Genomic DNA, 19,253 nt, shown 5'->3' with positions numbered 1-19,253 from the left:
CTCGTCGCGCACTCGAAAGAGGCGGAGTGACCTACGGGCGGTTACTTGATCACGTACTGCTCGCCACAGCACAAACGAATCGGATACGAACTCAAGCTACCGCCATTGGCCATCCATGTGTGCAGCAGTATTAATGTGTGATAATGTACAGATTACAGGAGGATTTGTATGATTCTACGCATCGCCGCCACCAGAGGAAGCAGACGGCTCGGATCGCACGGCGCCGACGATCTCCCTGCACCAAGACGTATCCGCTTGCTAGGCCGCTCGTCTTCGTCTTCATCATCTGCGTGCGGGTCGGGTTCGCGTGCCCTTTTCGGCGCCATGGCTGGAGGAGACAAACAATGTGGCTCATCCCCGTCGGCGCCGGAAGCGTGACCCGGTTCACAGGCGTCGTTTGTGGGCAACGCGTCCCCGTGTTGCCTCAGGAATGACCACCAGAACACATTAAGGTCGTTCACGTATGGCCAGCCCCTTTCGTTCTCGCTGGCATGAGCGTCAGTCGCATTTGGCTGCGACGAGGCGTAGTCCAGCCATTCACGAAAGAGGGTTGGCCAGGTGAAGCCTTTGATGTAGTGACCGGTCTGCTCGTTGCGGATCTTGCCCCAAGGAGCAGGGGAATCGCCGTCCAAGTCGGGATCTGTCGCCAGCTGAAAGAGATTGTAGAACGAGTGTCGTTCGATGGCTTGTGGCGCATGGTGGGGCAAGAACAGGAAGGCGTAATAGAGGATCACATAGAACAGCGAGGCGACGTCGTCTTGCAGCGTGCCGGCCCTTTCAACCGGATCGAGTAGCATTTTGCTGGATGCAAACTCATATGTACACTGGAGGAAAGCGACGTCATTTCCAGCCCCAATGAGAGGAGTTCAGGGTACGAACCGTGAGTCCGAGGTCAAGCGATCCACCTTTACTATCGGTCGGATACGAAGCTTCCCAGTCAATCAGGTAGCCGCGTCTGAACTTGCGTCCGGGTTCTCGAACAAGGATGATATTCCCAATGCTCACGTCGCGGTGCAGAATGCCAGCATTGGCGTGGGCTTCTCTCAGGGCTATGAAAGGATGCCCCGTCAGGGCAGGACGTGCATCACAACACTCATAACGACAGACCTTGCATTACATCGTAACCCGCATGGAGCAGTTCCCCTGAGCCGGTGAGGCATGCCAAGGAGTACCCAACCGTGCCTACCACTATCCGGTAGTGCGGCTGCATGGGCATTGCAATCCATTCTCCTGTTGTCATCGTCGATACCCAGTCCGAAAACGCGAGCTGTTCTGCCTGTGTACTTTGGACAATCGCTTCATCGTCTGGACATCGTGTTTGTCATAATGCAATCTTGGGACGCATATACACTCACCAGCTAGTATGCCCCCCTCTAGATCTAGGGTGTACGGCACGATGCCGTGCCAGATGAGCGACGGCGCTGACCGCACTCCAGCTCTGTTGATCCGTCGTAGAAGCTCACCCTCCACATCGAACGTATCGCGTATGTAAGGCCAGGTGTCCTTGATGAAGACGATGTCGTGGGTGCCGATGTCGACTGCCCAGTATCCCCGAGTACCTTTGCCACAGAGACTGATGGGATGCGTGACTGGCCTGGACACGACATAGCGCCGGACGTTTCTCTCGTCGACCGGGAGTTGATGACCCAAAACAGGAAGTACTACGGCGTTGCCGGGTTCGTAGTGCTCCGATATCGCTTTCCTGAGGTCTTCATCCTCAAGCTGGAGCTGTGCTTTGACGTGCGCGGTTACAACTTGGAGAAAAAGCGCCTCTTCCGCCCCCGCCGGCCTCTCGAGGGTGGTGTCGAAACCGCGCTCCATCGCGGACAGGCAGTGAAAGTGCAAGAGGAAGTTGGCAAAGTTGGGGGTCTGGCAGATATCGAACGACTCTGTGACTACGCATCCGCTTCTATCCCAGCGATACAGCCGAGCCTGTGAGCCTGACACCACGGCGGTGTAGAGGCAGGTGCGATGCTGGCGCGCGAGGATCTCTTCGACAAGAGCAATGTGGCGTCCGTGTGCGAGACGCCTGAGGAGTTGGAGCTTGTTGTCGCCGCCGGTCGCCGTAAACATCCAGTTGGTTGCTTTAGGGTCGACTCCAGCCGGCGGATCAACAAATATGTCATAGGAGGAGTGAGCGTTCACTTGGATGAACATCTCTAGAAGTCCGAGTTCAAGGCGACTGGACGGAGGAAGCCGAAGAGCTTCCTTGTGTTCGAAATTGGCTTTGGTGTAGCAGAGAATATCAGGCTTGTACGGTCCCACTCGCCGCACCACATCCCGATAAGACCCCGCATCTCTGAATATGCAAGTGGTTTTGGGCAGCGCCTCGAGCTTCACAGAGAAGGCTGAGTGCCAGTGAATTCACAGGGTGGGAGACACTCACCAGCGCATCGCACTTCTCGTCGGCGTTGGCAGCCTTGGCAGCAGTTTCGAAGTCTGCGGGAGCAACCAAGCACTTTGTTGGATCAAGACGTGAGGGACTGGGAGTATAGGCGTGAATGGCGATGTTGCCGCTCCCTCGTCCACACACACGCTTCTCCGACGGGGTCAGGAATTTGTTGAGGAAATCATCGAAAGGCATGGGACCGAGGGTACGGCCCATCAACTTGTCTGCACGAGTGCCAAGGTGTTCGAGGCTGTGATCGGGAGGGTCGAAACTCAACTCTTTGGCTTGCGCCAATGAAGCATTGTAGTATGCTGGTAGAGGGTATCGAGCCGAGGTTGCCATGGGTGGATGTATCGAAGTAGGAGGCGAAGGGTTACGAGTTGGGGCGGTTTTGTCCGCGGGTCGAAATACTTAAGGCAACCCGTTTCAGCGAGGACAACGCTTGGACGCGGGCGGGTGCCACTGGGAGGAGAAAACAAGAGCACAATAGTGAGTGCCTGGACCGTAACCTGGTTCGCAGGACCAAAATCAATACTATCTCCAAGCAACCAGCCACTGAGTGCGTGCCTTTGTCTCCTTGTACCGTGGTGGATGGCTTCGCAATAGTGACATGAGCGAAGAGAACCAACATGCGTCGTCGAAGATTGGAGACCAAGAGGAGCTGGGCCCTTGCGGACGGCAGAGAAAGTGAAAACAGAGGGTAAGGTTTAGAAGAGATGAAGCAGCAGCCGGTCCCCCGATAAATGGCGGGAATTGGATCAAGGACATGGATGGGCGAGACAACGCAGTCTCTGAGTCGCAGCAAAGCGCACTCAAGCAGACTCAAGCCACCCATGAAGCGCCCACGCGGCGGGCCGCCGGCGCTGTGATCGTGATCGAGGATAGGGTACCGAACATCGAGATGAATTCGAGAAGCGAAATGGACATTGGGCATATCCTGCTGGTCTTCAGCTGCTCAACTTGTCACCCTTTCAACCATGGCCGGCTGGTCGGCGCGCCTGTCCCGGGTGTTGCGAATCTCGCAAGAGGCAGTGATCTCGAGCACAGGTCGACCGCGCTCACTCAGCACATCCGTTATCAGGACTGGGCCCTGAACGCGATGTTGCCCACGACTCCTCGCGTTTGTCTCTCGGCTGCTTCCACACTGTTACGCCCTCCCTCTTCAGCATGACACGCATCACGGTCAAGCTCAATGATGGCAACGAGGTGACGACCTCCATGCTCGCGTGTGGATCCGCCAACGTCTGACAAGAGCACTATCGCAGATGCCCGCCATTGCATTCGGCACCGGGTCCAAGTGGAAGGGTCAGGTGCGTTCGTGCGCCTCCATCTTAACACCTTTTAAACCCCATCCTCCTGCATAGGACGTGACGGACTACGTGAGCCAGGCCATTGAGGCCGGGTTCTCGCACATCGACTCCGCACAATGTATGTTCCTTCTTTCCGATCCTAGCCTCATTCATCCGAACACGTGGTGGCATTGTCAGGGTACAAGACCGAGGACAGCGTCGGTCGCGCCATCCATGAGAGTGGGCTCGGCCGTTCTGACCTTTATCTCACCACCAAATGGTCGGGTCTCACCACCATTCCCGAGGCCATCCAAGACAGTCTGAAGAACGTATGCCCATCTCATTCGGCTATACTTCCTGCACAACACGTCAACATTTTTATCCGTAGCTCGGTGTCAAGCAAGTTGACCTTTACCTGATTCACAACCCAATGGTTATCACCGATTTGGAGGTCAACTGGCGGGACTTCGAGAAGATCAAGGAGGACGGGCTCTCCAGGTACGTCGCACATGCCTCATTCCTTGCCCTTCCGTGACGTTTTTTCAGGAGCATCGGGGTCAGCAACTTCGACTTGAAGCTCATGCAAGATCTTCTCAAGATTGCCAAAGTCAAACCTGCTGTGAATCAGGTGCGTTTCTCTCTACCTTACCGGTAATTTCCTCGTTTGCCGACATTCAAGTGCAAGATCTTGTTCCATCCGTACAACTACGCTCAGATGAAGGAGCTAGTGGAGTTCAGCGCGGAGCACGGTATCGTCACAGAAGCATACAGCAGCTTGCAGTACGTACTTTTTTTGGCTTATTCATTCAATGCTCTCATGTGTCGCGCTGGCAGACCCATAACGAAATACCCGGGCGGCCCTGTCGATAAGCCTGTCGAAGCAGCAGCAAAACGATTGGGGGCGTCCACTACGCAAGTTCTCTTGTCTTGGGTCAAGAGCAAGGGCGTTGCCATTGTGACGTGCGTACTCTCGCCCCTCCGCTCGCTCTCGTGCGTCTCACCAATTCACACCGTAGCACGAGCTCAAACAAGGGGCGGTTGCAAGAGTACCTGGCGGTCGCTGAGCTTCGTGCGTTCTCTGATCATCTGCCCATTCATATCTGTAACCAGTGCTGTTAGCCCCGCTTACGGATGAAGAGATTTCTGCCATCGACGAGGCCGGCGCGAAGGGTCCTTCTACCTCTATTATGACGTCGGAGAAGGCTAACGTCAGAAAATGGTTCAAGATCGCATCGATCACCCTTCAACTGATATTTCAGCTGTGTTTCTTGGTTCGTTTCGCCTATCGTTGGATGTATGTGTGGTAGTAGGTCGTCTACTCGTATAATACCGTCGAGCTTGAGCTTCGGTTGCTTCTTACATTACCACATACGGAAAGTCAGCGAAATGAGACCACTATTGCCACTCATACTGATTCTATGTGTAGAACAAGGATTAACTGTACAGATTCAGAAATGTTACCGAAATACATCCGAGCTCGTTCTCCATTCAAGATGCTCGAGAAGCAACTTTCGCAAAGGCAGTCAGATAGTGCCCAGACGAGTTTGCAAATGATACACATGTTGCTCTCGAACCTTGAAGCTTCGCGCCTTAAACGAATCTGCTGCGTACTCGGACAATGACGACAAGACAACGACCTTCCACACCGCGATTCCCGCACGCGCCTGCACTCACTCTGCGTACGTCACTTCCAGTGGACCTCACCGACGTCTCTTCCGGGGGCGACGATCCGCAGAGAAAACTTAGCACCTCGTGCCCGCGTACTAGATGCACCTGGCCGAGGCCATTAACCGGGCGGTCGGCGACCGCATCCTCGTCGCGGTGGGATCACGACTGGGACGCTGGCGGAGGAAGCTGAAGAACCAGCTCTCAACGTCATAGAGATCGCTCTGAGATGGACTTCTGGAGTATAGGAATGCATTGGTGTCTACGTATGGAAACATCTAGTGAACGGGCGTTAGCGTCAAGGACTGGGTGTAGAACAACATGGCCGAAACTCACCTGAATACAAGGGTCACCAAGCGACCTTCTTGCCAGCAGCGGGAGCAGGGAGACCACATCGCAGGATATGAAATCCCCGTCCGAAATGCTTTAAAACACTCCGCGCTCTCAGCTCGACGACGCGCTTCTCTCGAGGCTTCAGATCCCTACAGCCCTTGCTCGAGGACTCGGACCGTCTGGGCCACGACGAGTCATTCGAATCCTCCTCGGGTATGTACCCGGTGAAGCCCTGGGTGAACGGCCGCAGCCGGCGGTGCATGTTCCACGTCATGCGCACCCTGTCGCCCATGGCGCACAGCTCCCACTCCTGTATCCAGAACGAGGGGACCTCGCAGAGCGCCGTGCGGAACTCAGCGAGCGAGAGGCGCTCGGCGGGGTCCACCGCGAGCACGCGTGCCAGCAGGCTGACGCACGCAGGGGAGAGGGGGAACGTCCGCCGGAGGGACATTGGGTTGCGGATGAACTGGCGGAAGGTCGCGTGTGCGGTGGTGGCTTCCTCCCACATGGTGCAGCCGCAAACGAGCTCGAGCAAGATGATACCGAGCGCCCAGATGTCGTTTTGTTGTCGATCAAAAGACAAAGCCGGGTAGCCCAGGCCCTCTGTCGGACATGGCGAGGTGTGAGCGTCTTGATACTGCTGTGATTCCACTGCTGACAACCACTTGCCTGGACAGATATAGCGATACGTTCCGTGTCTGAACTCCTTGCTCTCCCGGATGTCCGACGCCATCCCGAAGTCCGCGAGAAACATTTGCGTCATCAATAGGTCCGTCAAGATGTTCGACGGCTTCAGGTCCCCGTGGTAGATCCCCTTCTCGTGGCACGCCGCGACGGCGTCGATGATTTGGAGCATGATGCGCTTCACTTCCACCGGCCGGTCCGCGAGGCACATCCGTTCGCGCACCGCGTGCCGCAGGTTTCCCCCAGAGACGTAGTCCATGACGATGTACGCGTACTTGTCGCTGTACATGCACCGCCGGAGCGTGACCACGTTCGGGTGCCCCGACGCGCGCTCGTGCAGGGACATCTCCCGGTCTTGCATCGTCGCGACCGCTCGCTCCTTCGCTTCCTTCGCGTTTGCGCCGTACGGGCCGCCGGTGTGGAGGAAGGGCATGACCTTGATCGCACGGACGATGGTTTCGTCGCTGCCTGGGACCCGCTCCAGCGCGCGGTAGACGACGCCGAAGCTTCCGGACCCGATGCGGTTGAGGATTTCGTAGCGGCCTGCATCCACGAGGAAGCCGCAGGGCAGGTCGGGGAGATAAGGGCTAGAGAGACGTCCTGAGCTGTAGCGAGACATGGTGTGTGTTTGTGGAGAACGGAGGGGAGGTAGAAATGCTCGAAGGGCGGCGACCGTGCTCTTTATGCATACCGGAGAGGGCCTCCTGAGGCCGAGTAGTAGAATGCGCCTGCGCAAACCGATCGTGTGTCCGTTCCACCGCGGACGGGGTCGTCGAACCCGCGATGCAGCGGATGAGCGGAGTCGGCGCGCAGCGGGGCTCCGACAGCCGAGCGGATGTAGGAAGGTTAGGATCTCGACATCCGAGAACGCAGAGCGGGCCGTCCGTCGGAATTGGTGCGACGAGCCTTCCGGGGTCGTGAGGGAGGTGAAAGTAGTGGTGGAGCTGCAATGCGAACCGCAGTCTAGAAATGATCTCTTCAGCGACGTGGTGAGCATTCAGCTGAGATTTCGTCACGTACCGCGTTGAGCAACGTTGCAGGCAGTCAAAAACAAGACAGCGGTTCAGGGCCACTCGCAACGATATCCGACATCCGCTGTGCGGGTCGTTCAGGCGCTGCGATGCAAATATCCGTGCGGGTACCCTGACGGAACCTATAGCGCACCCCTCAATGGATGACTTGCCTAGATGGTCCATGGTCCTGTTCTGCTCAACGAGAGATGGATCGGTTGTGTATGGGATGGAAGGGATAAGGGAGGAAGGTGCTGCAGACCAACGGACTCTGACGGAGGGGTTAGAGGGTTGGTTTTAGGCACGGCGCATCGCCGAATGCCTTGTGCTGAGAACTCCCATAGGTATCGGTGTCTTTGAAGTATTTCTACTGTGCCTGCCTGCTAGATGTGTACACGCAAGTACCGGTATCGGACGCACGAAAAACTGATGGCTGGTTATGCTCTGGGCCGCACAATCGGGCTTGCGAGAGGGTGTACTGGCAATTGGTGGACGTACGGGCGCTGCTGTTGTGACTTGCCAGAGCCTGATGTGAACGGCAAGCGTTGTTCCGAAGATTGAACATGGCTGTGAGACTATCTTGCAATAGATTGCGCGTGATGCTGCTAGATGACAGGCGAGCGAGGAGTGGTTGCGGAAATAGGCCGGACGATGGAGATCATGGTGGCAAGGAACGACGTGAGCTAAACACTCGGGAGCGCGCGAGGAAATCTTGTCTTGACTGCATGCCACCTTACGGCCACGGGCACATTTTTGTTGCCGTGGTGGCTTATTCTGCTGCTGCTACTCTTAACTCTGTGCACTGCTCCTTGATACGCGTCCTCCTCTCGCTCAACTATCTCCACCCGCCAGCCTGGGCTACTTATGTATGTCTCGAACGCGTGCTAGCCTGGGTGGCATCCAACTTTGAAACCACACCATTACATGGACGCGTCGTTCTCGTGGCCTGTAGTTTCTCTCCTTCTCACATCCTCGCGGCGGACTGTCGGCGTTTGAACGTTCAGTGTTCAACCCTCCTGGGCGGTCGTATGGAGAAAGACGATGGAGGCCATAGCATACGACGGGACGACGTCATTAGCGAGGATCCAATTTCGCCGGACCCTCGAATTTCGCCCATGAATAGTGTAAGTGCTGCTCAGCGCTGCTCGGTTCTTAGTCTCCCCAACACCTGCTCCTCAATTTGCAAGTCATGCCCCCCTTCGTCCTCATTTCTCCCGCCACGCGCGGACTGTCCCTCGCTCTTGCTCGCCACACTCTCCGTACCACCCACCACCCTGTGTTCGCGACCTACCGCCCTTCTCCGACGACCCGCTCTGCCAGTCACTCAGACGAACCCAGGTCGCCCGAGTCCGTCCGCGCCCACATCCTCCGTCCGCTCGCCAGGGAACAAGTCGATCGGTCTCGTCTTCACGTCCTCCCTCTCGACCTCCTGTCCGAAGACAGCATCGCGACCGCGGCGGCCGACCTCTCACGCACCCTCTCCAGCCTCCAATCTCCCCCTCGCACCTCGCTCTCGCGTTCTTCGCCGGGGGCATCCTTCATCCAGAGCGGCAGCCGGCGGACCTCGACCTCGCCACCATCGACGAGACGTTCCGGCTGAATGTGATCTCCCACCTACTCCTCATCAAGCACTTCTCCCGCTTCCTTCCGCCGCCCTCCGTCGGGCGCGCAAGCGAAGAAGCCGCCCTGGCGAAGTGGGTGCACGTCTCGGCGCGGGTGGGCTCGGTGTCGGACAACCGGCTCGGGGGCTGGTACTCGTACCGGGCGTCGAAGGCAGCGCTCAATCAGGTCGTGCGGACGTTCGACCTGCACTTGCAGGCGAAGCGCGTGCCCGCGATCTGTGTGGGCGTCCATCCGGGAACGGTGAAGACGGAGCTCAGCAAGGCGTTCTGGAAGGGGTTCCCGCGGAGAAGCTACTCGAGCCAGAAGATGTGGCAGCGAAGTTGGTTGGGGTCGTCGAGAAGCTTGGGACGGCCGAGAGAGGACGGATATGGGACTGGAAGGGCGACGAAGTGCCACCATGAGGAGGTATGTGGGCCCGAAGGAGCTGTTCGAAGCATCGCCTTATTGTCATGTTCTTATGCTAGACGTTCAGAGAGTCGCACATGTGCATGGGCCGATATGAGTGTCTGTTGTGTTCGGTTTGGGAGTGGTCTGTGCTTATGTGCACGAGTGGTGACATATCACAGCCACGCCCTCTCCTTTATAAAAGGTCCCCTGCTCGAGCACGGTCTATCGTACAGCCCACTCAAGCTTCGCTCTGGCACTAGTTTTGCGCCACTCCCCCGCCACTCCCATTATTGCTGTTCTTTCGCCGTTGCCAACATCGCAATGTCTTTCCACCATCCTGCTGGTTACTACAATGCTTCTCTGTCTTCAAGCACCTGCGCAATATGCCCGCTACAAAACCTCCAGTCGGCGACGAGGCTTGCATCATACGCCAGACAAAGCATTCGGAATACAATAGGACCGGCCCCCCAATCTAACTTCCTAGACCGTTTCATACGTCCATACGAGCTCTACTACATGGAGCCCTCACACCGCTCTCGTCGCGACATCCCCATTGACGAAAGCAATCGCCTGTCTTCCGACGACGCTTGGGCCGCGGTCCCCAAGGCCGCTGCCGTTTGCGAAGACATATGCGGCCCCCTGGCAAGTTGTCGTTATACGCTATGTGTACTACTTCTGACCGCCGCTGCAGGTGCAGGCATTGAACAAGACCACGGGGAATAAGATGCGTTGCCCTGGCCTTGTGTTTGAGTGTTCGCAGGAGCACCCGTCCCTCATATGCTGCTACACGGACGAAAACTCAGAACTTGTGAAACAGCAACCTCCGTCATCTCGCGCGGAACTAGGATACGTCGAGATGTTCATCCAGGTGAACAGCAATCCGTCGCACGACATGTTCGTCGACCCACCCCAAAAACCTTTCGGCCGCTCGATGGGCACGAACGTGCACGGCACCATAGACGATCTAAGCTTACGGCACAGGCTTCACGGCAAGCACTCCGCCTTCGTCTCCGAGGTGTTCACGCGACAGCATCGAACCTGCCTCTACACTGTCATCTTGTCCGGCTCGAGCGCGAGGATGTACCGCTGGGACAGAGAAGGTTGTGTTCTTTCAGAGTCCGTAGACGTGCACGAATCTCCGGCAGCGCTCTGCGACTTCCTCTGGCTGTTCTCTCACGCCTCTCCGTCGAGACGTGGCTTCGATACCACTGTCGAGCGGGCATCACAACAGGAGGAGATCCTTTTCCGCAACGTCGTCACTCAACACGTTCAACTCCAACTGGACCTTGCAGGCCAAGATCTCGAACAGGCCGTCAGCGAACACTACCAACCGGGCAACGTCATCGTCCTGCCCGTTGTCGGCCATCCAAAGCCGGTGGATGCGTCAAACACTCGTCGCTTCATCGTGTCAAGACCCGTCCTTGGCTCGACTCGCTGGCACAGTCGAGGAACGCGCGGATACTGGGCGGTCGACACCGTGACACGGCGCATCGCCTTTCTCAAAGATACTTGGAGAATCCTGTTTCCGGGGAGCATTCCAGAAGGCCTCATTCTCGAGCAACTCAACACTGGTGGTGTGGACCATGTACCCAAACTGGTCTGTCACAGCGTAGTCCCGGACGGCACCCCTATCGCACCTTGTATTCTGCCCGGTAAGCGTTTTATGCTACGTCCACAGGCGCGTCTAACTTCTGTATACAGATCATGATCTCGAGGCTCAGTGCACGTGCTTGTCAAGTGCCTCGATGAGGACTGGGCGGCTAAGGCTGGTCAACTTGTCATCCTGGGCACGAGGTCTCATTATCGACTTGTCGTCGACATGGTTGGGTATCCCCTAAACCATTTCTCTGGAACGGCGGAATTACTTCACGCATCTTGCGACGCCTTTCACGGTAAGCACTGGCGTGCGCCACCATCATAAACAATCGTGCTGACACAACCATCTTTCAGCTCTCCGTCAAGCGTTCACCAAGACGGCGCGCCTGCACCGTAACATTGGTCTAGAGAACATCATTGTCGTGCGCGAAGGCAGTAGTCCTATCCGCCGGGGCTACGTCATCGGCTGGGATTTTTCCCTTCCAGTGACCACATACAGTCCGCCATTACGGTCAGTGGCTGCGCATCCAAATGACTAAAGTGGCTCCTGATGTGATCCATCTAGGGATCGTGCACATTCATGTCGAGACGAATGGTTCGGCAGGTCGGCTTGGGTAAACCACACAGGGTGCAAGACGACATCGAGTCCCTCTTCTATGTGGTCCTGTACTGCGCCTTCCTCTGGCTCCCCCACGGCGCGTCCAAAGACGCCCTAGAGGTCTCGCTGCGCCGGATGTTCGACGACGAGGGCCCCTCGGGCAAGGAAGAGAACCTGATAGACCGTCGTTACACAAACGGATTCGGGTGGTCACCGCCCCTCCGCGAATGGGTGGACACGATGTCGCACTACATGGGTCCTTGCCCTCCGATGGCTGACGGCACGTCTGAGGACAAATGGAGCGATCCTGAGCACCTGGACGTCTTCTGGCGCGAACTCCTGGACAAGTACCATGGCGTCCTTCCCTCGGGAGATCGCGTCGAGCACGACAACCCGCGTGGCAATAAGTTGACCAAGAAATTGAAGTGTCGGCATGGAGCGTCGTCCGGATCCGATTCACACCCACAACCACCCAAACGTCGGCCGACTGTTCCCGACGTCGACGGAAGCACTGGCGAGCGCCCGCACAAACGACCTCGGTACTGATCGTGGTGCCAGGCAGAGCGAGCGACTTCGAGGGGCGTAGGGCATGAATGTCGCAAGCAGTTGTTAGTCCTGTAAAAATGTCGTTACTCAACCGTTTACCTGTCTTTTATTGATGCAAATATCATCTGACGATTATGAGTTGCTTCTTGTCCACGAATGCCTCGATCTCGATTTGTGCAGTGCACCCCGGGCCGGTCCGAAGGAGTGACTTGGGGAGTGGAGAGGGTACGGCGCCCGCTGGGGCTCGCCGCGATAATTGGACCGGACGCGGCCACGGTGAGCAGTACGCGCGGAAAGGGTTACGAGGGACTCCCTCGATCGACATCAATGTGCGGCAGTACTAGCAAAGGAGGAGAGCGCGCTCAAATGGGCGTAGCGCCCAGTCGCGGGGTTTGGTCGGACACCGCGCTCGCTCTCGCGTGGGCCGCTGCCACTCACCCAATTATATACTCTCTTTCTCTCCTCCCCATGTCGCCCTCCTGAACCTACCCACTACGCCCTCACGCAGCGCTGCTGCCAGCCCTTCGACGCGTTCGTTCTCCTTGGCGCCGTCTTCGACCCGGCATATCGCCGATCGCCACCGGCACAGTTATCTGTCAAAGTGTCTTTGTAGCAACGTCTCGGTTTGCAGCCTTACTTCTGCGACCAACTCTTCGCCAGCACACGCTCCGTCCACTCTGCGTAGCCCTCGCCCATGGCTCAGCACGCCCATCCGCCCTTCCGCCTAGTCCGCTCATGAACATGACCAACTCATTCCTCAACGACGGCATGCTCATGCTCTCTATACCCGGTCCCAGCAGGGATCCCACGTACTACATCCACGATGGAAACAGCGTCCTTTTGGTGGAGAACACGCTTTTCAAGGTGCGCTTCGGTTCTGGGCTTCCCTGGTGGGCAGAAAGCCGTGCGGGGTTCGTTAGCGCAACAGCTTTGATGGAGATGACGTCGATAGAGCGTTCAGGCTGGTGGATACGCGACTGCTTCCGGCTCGCCAAAAGGCTCATAATGCATAGCGTCAGTAATCGCCCCGGCCTATGCACTATGAGCATATATGCACTATGGGATGGTTGTCGGGGCGGCTTGCACCTACACGACCCAAGCTATGCATTGTGAACTATATGCGCTAACGCTCTTCCGTCCAGGTTCATCGCTCTGTTCTCACCAAGGACAAGTCCGCTTTCGAGACCATGTTCCAGCTCTCAGCAGAAACAGACTCAGCACGGTCGGACTCGAGCATGACGGTCGCGCAAGAGGGCGAGAGCGACGACAACCCCATCCGCCTCCAAGGTGATACTGCGGACGAGTTCCGCGCACTTCTCTGGGCCCTCTACTCCCTGTGAGTCCGCTCTCCATGCTTCTGCGCGCTCGCCCTCACAAGTCGGCATCTCTGCGGTAGGCCCCACGAACTCTCCGTGGCCATGTCAGCCGACGCCAACAGCACGCAGCTCGCGAACCTCGTCCGCATCACCCACAAGTACCAGTTCCGCAGTATCATGACATGGGCGTTGTCCGCACTACACGCCTACTGTTCACGGCCGGGCGCGTTCGACGACATCCTCACCACGACATCTTCCGCCCCCACCCCGCCCATACCTGTCAATCACCCTCCTACCCTCCCAGGTATCCCCTCGACGTCTACCTCCAGCCCGCCAACTCTCGAACAGCTCACCGAGCTCGCGGCGCTCTGCGAACGTGGAGACCTCCTAGATGCGACGCTCACCCGCTGGAAGCGGCTCATCGGCGAAGGCCGCGACCTCGCGCTCGCGGTGACCATCGGCGAACGCTTCAACCTGCGGCCCATCGTCGGCCTCGCCTACCACGCGCTCATGCTGCGCGGGCAGGGCGCGTGGGCGCCGCTCACGCGCGCCCAGCGCGTCCGCATCCTCGCCGGCTTCTACGCGCTCTCGAAGCTCTGGGACGCGCTGCCGGGCCAGGCGCCGCCGCTGACGCACACCGCGCGTTGCACGAGCCAGCAGCGGTGCGCGAAGGCGTGGGGCGCGCTCTGGCGGACCGTGCTCGAGACGGGGACGCAGGTGATGCCCGGGCTCGCGCGCGAGGACGTGCTCGGGAAGACGATGCTGGCGGAGAGCATGATGAAGGCGCTCGTGGATCGCGAGATCCCGAGCCAGGGCTTCCTGGACGGGATGCCGCATTGCAGGGAGAGCGCGTTGCTGGCGACGAGCATGCGCGTGCGGGAGATCAAGGAGTCGCTTGCGGACTACTTTTCGGATGAGTTTTAGGATTTGGTTTTCTCGGGGATGGATACACGTCCTCTTATGAATGGCATTGTTCGGTGTGTGAAGCTGTATGCCTTTCCCTTTGTGTCGCTTATTTATTGCTTAATGCGCGCTTTATACCTGTAGTTCTCGTCAACTCAATCACGACATATGTATTTGTACGTGAAGATGAATGGCCTTTGGATGCGTTTCTCATAGGACGCTTCGTCGTTGCCGACGTGACAATTCGTGACGAAGAAATTTCTGGCCTTTGCACAACTTCTCCGTTCGCTCCGAAAAAATAAACAAGTCATTTCAAGACTGTCTACCAAAGCCGAGAGAAATCGAGGAGGGAACGGACAAGATACAGCACGACTCCACAGGAGCCGTTTTGCACAACCGATGCAATCCTATCATTTGGGTACTCCCGATCTCGCGCGCACCACGGCATGCACCACGGCATGCACTCCAAATCCGCTGCACCTATGACCACAACAACATCTGTGAGCTGCGCGCGTGGGACCGCCGCGCGCACATTGGGCGCGCCGTTCGCCAATAGATCAAGTTGACAGCGTCATGCTAGGGGATTTAGCTTCGAATACATCAGTATCTACTCGTTGACCTCCTTGAAAGCATCCAACCCTCGTTTCCTGATTACGTCGCTAACGGCACGCTCTGATTCCACCTCTTCAGCGACATACGCAACACCGCCTTCTCTCAGTTGCGTGTCTGCCGCCCGCCGCGTTACGCACAGGCTCTTCAGAGGCAGTCCAGGCACATGGATCCCCACCCACACCAGCGTTGGGGACCCTTTCACGGCGATCTCGGCGTGCTCAACGGGGTCACCCAGTGCTTCTGTGGCGTCGTTGGGGAGATACCGGCTTTCATACTTGAGCAGAAGGTGCGTCGCCGTGTCCAGGATGCCCACCTCCACCAACAGCCCCTTGCAGACCGAACGACAGATCAGCTACCACTTCACCGACGCACGCGAGCAACCCACCAAGACATCGCGCCGATCCACGATCGCCATCCGGACGACCACGTTCCGCACCGACGCGTACGACTCCCGGACGTCCATCCCACGCGCGCCCGCCCGCCGCCGGGCACCCGTACGCGTCGACGCGGAGCTCGAGCGTCCGCGCCCGCGCGCCCGCGACGACGGCCGGGAGCATCCACGCGCGGTGCTTGTCGAGCGGGAGCGAGAGGCGCGGCACGCGCCGCGGCCACGCGAGCGAGTAGAGCACGCAGAGGTCGTCCGTCCACAGCGCGCCCAGCTCCGCCCACGCGTCTCCGACCGTCGAGCCGGCCGATCGAGCCCAGTGCCGCTCCGCGTCGCGGCGGGCGGCGGGGCACGCGTCGCGGCAGCCGGTGTGCGCGCGGGCGCCGCGGAGGACGAGGCGGGCCGCGCGGGGGAACGCGGCGGGGAGCTCGAGGAAGCCCGCGGCGCGGCGCTTGGCGAAGACGTCCGCGGCGCGCACGCGCGGGAAGGGGCGGCGAAGGGGCCGCAGCGCGCGACGGCGAGCGCGGAGAGCCGCTCGGCGAGCGGCTGCAGCGCGGAGAGCGCGTCGTCGGAGAGGGGGACGGCGCGGAGGTCGAGCGCGCGGAGGGCGGGGAGGCGGGCGAGCCGGCGGAGGCTGTCGGGGTCGACAGGCCTGTCGTGCGGAGGGCGAGCGCTTCCAGGCGGGGGAGGGAGGCGGAGATGATCTGGAAGAGCAGTGGCGGGTGGAGGATGTAGTCCCAGGAGGCGAGGTGGAGGGTGGTGAGGTGGCCGCAGTTCTGTAGGATGCTGGTAAACGCGTGCCTGACCTGCGCCGTGGCCGTCAGCTCTGACTTGATCTTTACTTCAGGAGCGTCGATGGATAGCTCCTTGATCAGGGTCACTCGAGAAGAGCCCGTTGTTGAGACGAAGGAAGGCGAAAAATGACAGCAACCTGCTCGGGTCGGTAAGTGCTTTGGATTCCGGGCGCGAGAGTAATGGAAGGAGGGCGAGGTCTTGGAAAAAGTGACATGTGCACATAAGGCGGGATAGATCGCGTCGAGTGAGCATTGAGAGGATGATACGAGCACATCGTAATTGAGCGTTCTCAAACTGATCGCAGCTGTGAATCCATGCTGAAGACCCCCACATCTAGAGTTAGCCTAGAGTGAACCAGTCCTGAATATTCCACACCTACGGATAGCACTCTTCCTGAAGAGCAGAACGGATGATACAAAGCAGGTCGACGTCGAACCCGTTCGCGCAAGAGCCGCCACATACGTGGAGATGTGATGGTCTCGGGACCGAGATATACTGTGGAGTCACGTCATCCCGGAGTTGTGGGAGTTTGATCAGGCAAGCGCCTTGTGCGTCGTTGCACGAAGAACGGCAATAACACCGGATGTTTAGACACATTGTACATTGCGTGTTTCGTAATCACATTCCTTGTCCATGGTTCAGTAGTCCATCACATCCTGCCTTTCGTCAATCAACTCAGTTCGTCTCAGCGTCCGTGAACGCGGTCGTGGCCAGGCCGACCTGGCTGTTGCCGGTGTCGTACACGCTGTAGAAGCGCTGCAAGAAAGCAAAACCGTCTGCCAAAACGACCCGGCGATCAGCGTTCCCGCGCAGATCGAAGGCAACCACGTCCACGCACTGATGAAGTCGAGGCCCTGCCCGCTCTGCGAGCCGAGGTCCGCCGCGACGAGGTAGATCTTGCCCTCCTCGCCGCCGATCGTCGAGTTGAGCGAGCGCGGCCAGATCTGCGCGTTCGGCGTCATCTCGAACGTCGTGCCGCCGATGCTGAAGAACAGGCTCTGCAGGTCGCTGAACTGGCTCTCGGACAGCGTCAGCAGGCCCGTCGTCTGGTCTATCGTCGCCCCGGTCGCCTTCTGGTACGCCTGGAACGCGTCCGTCGCGAGCAGGAGGAGCGTCGTGCCGGTGTCGACGATCCCCGCCGAGCCGGAGAGCAGGCTCGTGCTCTGCCCGTACGTCACTTCCTGGTCGATGCCCCAGTAGTGTGACGCAGGCGAGGTCGAGGTGATGGGTACGAAGGTGACGTCGCTGGTGATCTTGGAGGAGTCGGAGCCGCCAAACGTGAGCTCGCCGTTCATGTCGCCGTTCGCGGACGTGCTCGGCTGGTAGAAGATCCCCAGCGAGTTGTTCGGGATAAGGCCCTGCGCGAAGAGGTTGTCCGTCACCGTGGGCACGGAGTCCGTGCCGGAGACGGTGCTCGAGGTGAGGTCGACGGGGCCGACGCCGAGAATGCCGTCGACGTCGTTGAAGCCCTGAGCGGTGCTGGCGACGCCGATGCTCTGGTTCTGAATCACAAGGTCGGACGAGATGGTGACCGTGTCGGTGACTGATAGCGACGTCAGCGTGGGTACGCACTGAGTTACGCAAGGAACTTACACTCGGTACCGGAGAAGGACCCGGAGCCGTAGCTGACGTTCTGGAAGAACCGGCGCGTATCAGCAGGTCTTCTACGCTAGTGAAGCAACGAGAAGCGACATACCACCGACTTGCTGGTGCTCTTGCTAGTGTTGGTCTTGACATACTTCTTGTCAGCGCCGAGCCAAGTGTTCGAACTCCCTTTTGTGGACGCCCCAAGTCAGTGCACGACGCTGGACATCAGACAAGACGAACTCACCCGTGTCAATGAGGAGAGTGTAGTCCGTCGCCGGGTTTCCAACGCCAACGGACGCGGTGTATGTGACGCCAGCGTCGGTGACGTCGACTCCGCTGCAGAGCTAGTCGCCCAGAGCCCCCAGTCGAGGGTGTCGTGCCGCTGCCGGAGTGGTAGTCGCGGAGCCAGAGCCGTGGTGGTGGCCGTGGTGGCGCGGCGGCGACGGCCTCGTGGAAGGCAGCGGGGCCGTGGGGGTTCATGCCCTGCATGATCTTGCGGGCACGAGCAAGGTCGCGGGCGACGATCTCCTTGCCGCTGCCACGGCAGCTGAGGCGGGCCACGAAGGGGACTGCAGCGATGGACATAAGGGGTTGTGTGTGTTGTGTGTGGTAGGAAAGAGAGAAGGGGACGTCGAAGGGAGGATGATGTCAACCGAGGATGCGGGGTGGCCTTATATCCCAGGCGAGGGGTGGGGAGACAGGCTGTATTTAGACGCGGGGGCGAGGGTCGGTGAGGGGCGGCAAGTCGCGGTGCCTTCCTTGAACAGGACCCTGCAACGACCGCGGAGGTGGTGACGCGAGCGGGTTCGTGGCGCGCAGCGGAGTCGGACGGCCTGAAGGCCAGAAATAAGTAATATGGTTGCATGCGAGCCCGCGCGTACAATGGAAGCATCAGTCCCGCGGCTCCGCAAGGGTACGTTGAACAGCCATCGTTCCGTGTGCGGTGACGAGACAGACAGGCCTTGATCGGGTGGGTGTGGGCAAGGAAGTGTCGTCCAAGGGGCCCGCTGGAGGCCATCCGGCATCCTACGCTCCGTCTGCGCACGAGAAAGGAAGCCACGAGGATGTCGTTGTGCGCAGTCGGTGGATCACAACAGCCGAGGGCGTTGTGGCAACTCGTCGCGAGATTTGCGGGGGACGCTCCAAGGGGCGACGAGCGTCGATGACGCAGCGGCCCTGTTGGCCCCGGCAACACGGCCCCGCGGGGTCGTGGTGTTGGAACTGGCCATATCCAACGTGCATGTGCTCGGTGTACCGCCAGCGGCCACGAGATAAGCCATTCCGGGCAGCTCGTGCCCGACAATGGTCTCCATCCCGCCCTGCTTCTTGCCCCCCTTCCGGGGCCGGGGGGCTATTTATATCACACCGCATGTCGTCTCTGCTGAAATTGCTTGGCTCGTTGCTCCGTCTGTGTCCTGTGGAAAGCATAAGCCCCCATGTCTCTGGAGAATGCGGAGACATCGCAGAATGGTGAAGCGGGTTGATGGCCTTGCGGTGACGTGCAAGGTTTTCGCTCAAGCAAAAGCAGCCATGAC

The 19,253-nt window shown here is 58.8% G+C and overlaps 7 protein-coding genes across 7 annotated transcripts; 4 read left to right on the top strand and 3 right to left on the bottom strand.

Moving 5' to 3' along the window:
* Positions 1–152: 152 nt before the first annotated feature.
* Positions 153–2,731, bottom strand: BXZ73DRAFT_101592 (uncharacterized protein; the record flags this gene model as incomplete). The annotated part of the gene is made up of 5 exons (XM_048014954.1): positions 153–824; positions 880–1,049; positions 1,108–1,305; positions 1,356–2,334; positions 2,387–2,731. The coding sequence occupies 5 exons, from the start codon at positions 2,729–2,731 to the stop codon at positions 153–155; spliced, it is 2,364 nt and encodes a 787-aa protein (XP_047877741.1).
* A 923-nt stretch (positions 2,732–3,654) lies between these two features.
* Positions 3,655–4,985, top strand: BXZ73DRAFT_47095 (Aldo/keto reductase; the record flags this gene model as incomplete). The annotated part of the gene is made up of 9 exons (XM_048019811.1): positions 3,655–3,699; positions 3,754–3,817; positions 3,877–4,007; positions 4,067–4,176; positions 4,225–4,306; positions 4,364–4,458; positions 4,513–4,638; positions 4,695–4,747; positions 4,798–4,985. The coding sequence occupies 9 exons, from the start codon at positions 3,655–3,657 to the stop codon at positions 4,983–4,985; spliced, it is 894 nt and encodes a 297-aa protein (XP_047877740.1).
* Positions 4,986–5,825: 840 nt separating this feature from the next.
* Positions 5,826–6,979, bottom strand: BXZ73DRAFT_77702 (kinase-like domain-containing protein; the record flags this gene model as incomplete). Its single annotated transcript, XM_048022720.1, has 2 exons — positions 5,826–5,855; positions 5,957–6,979. The coding sequence occupies 2 exons, from the start codon at positions 6,977–6,979 to the stop codon at positions 5,826–5,828; spliced, it is 1,053 nt and encodes a 350-aa protein (XP_047877739.1).
* Positions 6,980–8,559: 1,580 nt separating this feature from the next.
* BXZ73DRAFT_90102 (NAD-P-binding protein) lies at positions 8,560–9,394 on the top strand (the record flags this gene model as incomplete). Its single annotated transcript, XM_048025508.1, has 3 exons — positions 8,560–8,887; positions 8,917–9,210; positions 9,267–9,394. The coding sequence occupies 3 exons, from the start codon at positions 8,560–8,562 to the stop codon at positions 9,392–9,394; spliced, it is 750 nt and encodes a 249-aa protein (XP_047877738.1).
* A 683-nt stretch (positions 9,395–10,077) lies between these two features.
* BXZ73DRAFT_47185 (uncharacterized protein) lies at positions 10,078–12,120 on the top strand (the record flags this gene model as incomplete). Its single annotated transcript, XM_048019833.1, has 4 exons — positions 10,078–11,073; positions 11,131–11,272; positions 11,331–11,491; positions 11,542–12,120. Coding segments are annotated over 4 exons (1,878 nt in total), but the record flags the coding sequence as incomplete, so codon positions are not given.
* A 741-nt stretch (positions 12,121–12,861) lies between these two features.
* BXZ73DRAFT_47214 (uncharacterized protein) lies at positions 12,862–14,360 on the top strand (the record flags this gene model as incomplete). The annotated part of the gene is made up of 3 exons (XM_048019836.1): positions 12,862–12,984; positions 13,263–13,456; positions 13,517–14,360. The coding sequence occupies 3 exons, from the start codon at positions 12,862–12,864 to the stop codon at positions 14,358–14,360; spliced, it is 1,161 nt and encodes a 386-aa protein (XP_047877736.1).
* A 2,446-nt stretch (positions 14,361–16,806) lies between these two features.
* BXZ73DRAFT_90100 (acid protease) lies at positions 16,807–18,303 on the bottom strand (the record flags this gene model as incomplete). The annotated part of the gene is made up of 5 exons (XM_048025507.1): positions 16,807–16,907; positions 16,970–17,702; positions 17,828–17,904; positions 17,963–18,062; positions 18,163–18,303. 5 exons carry the CDS (start codon positions 18,301–18,303, stop codon positions 16,807–16,809), a joined length of 1,152 nt encoding a protein of 383 aa, XP_047877735.1.
* Positions 18,304–19,253: the final 950 nt, after the last annotated feature.

This window comes from Epithele typhae (genome assembly GCF_022376455.1).
Source record: "Epithele typhae strain CBS 203.58 chromosome Unknown BXZ73scaffold_25, whole genome shotgun sequence".
In the NCBI taxonomy this organism is placed as follows: domain Eukaryota; kingdom Fungi; phylum Basidiomycota; class Agaricomycetes; order Polyporales; family Epitheliaceae; genus Epithele; species Epithele typhae.
Note: the sequence above shows the minus strand (reverse complement) of the source record. Positions and strands in the feature narration are given on the sequence as shown.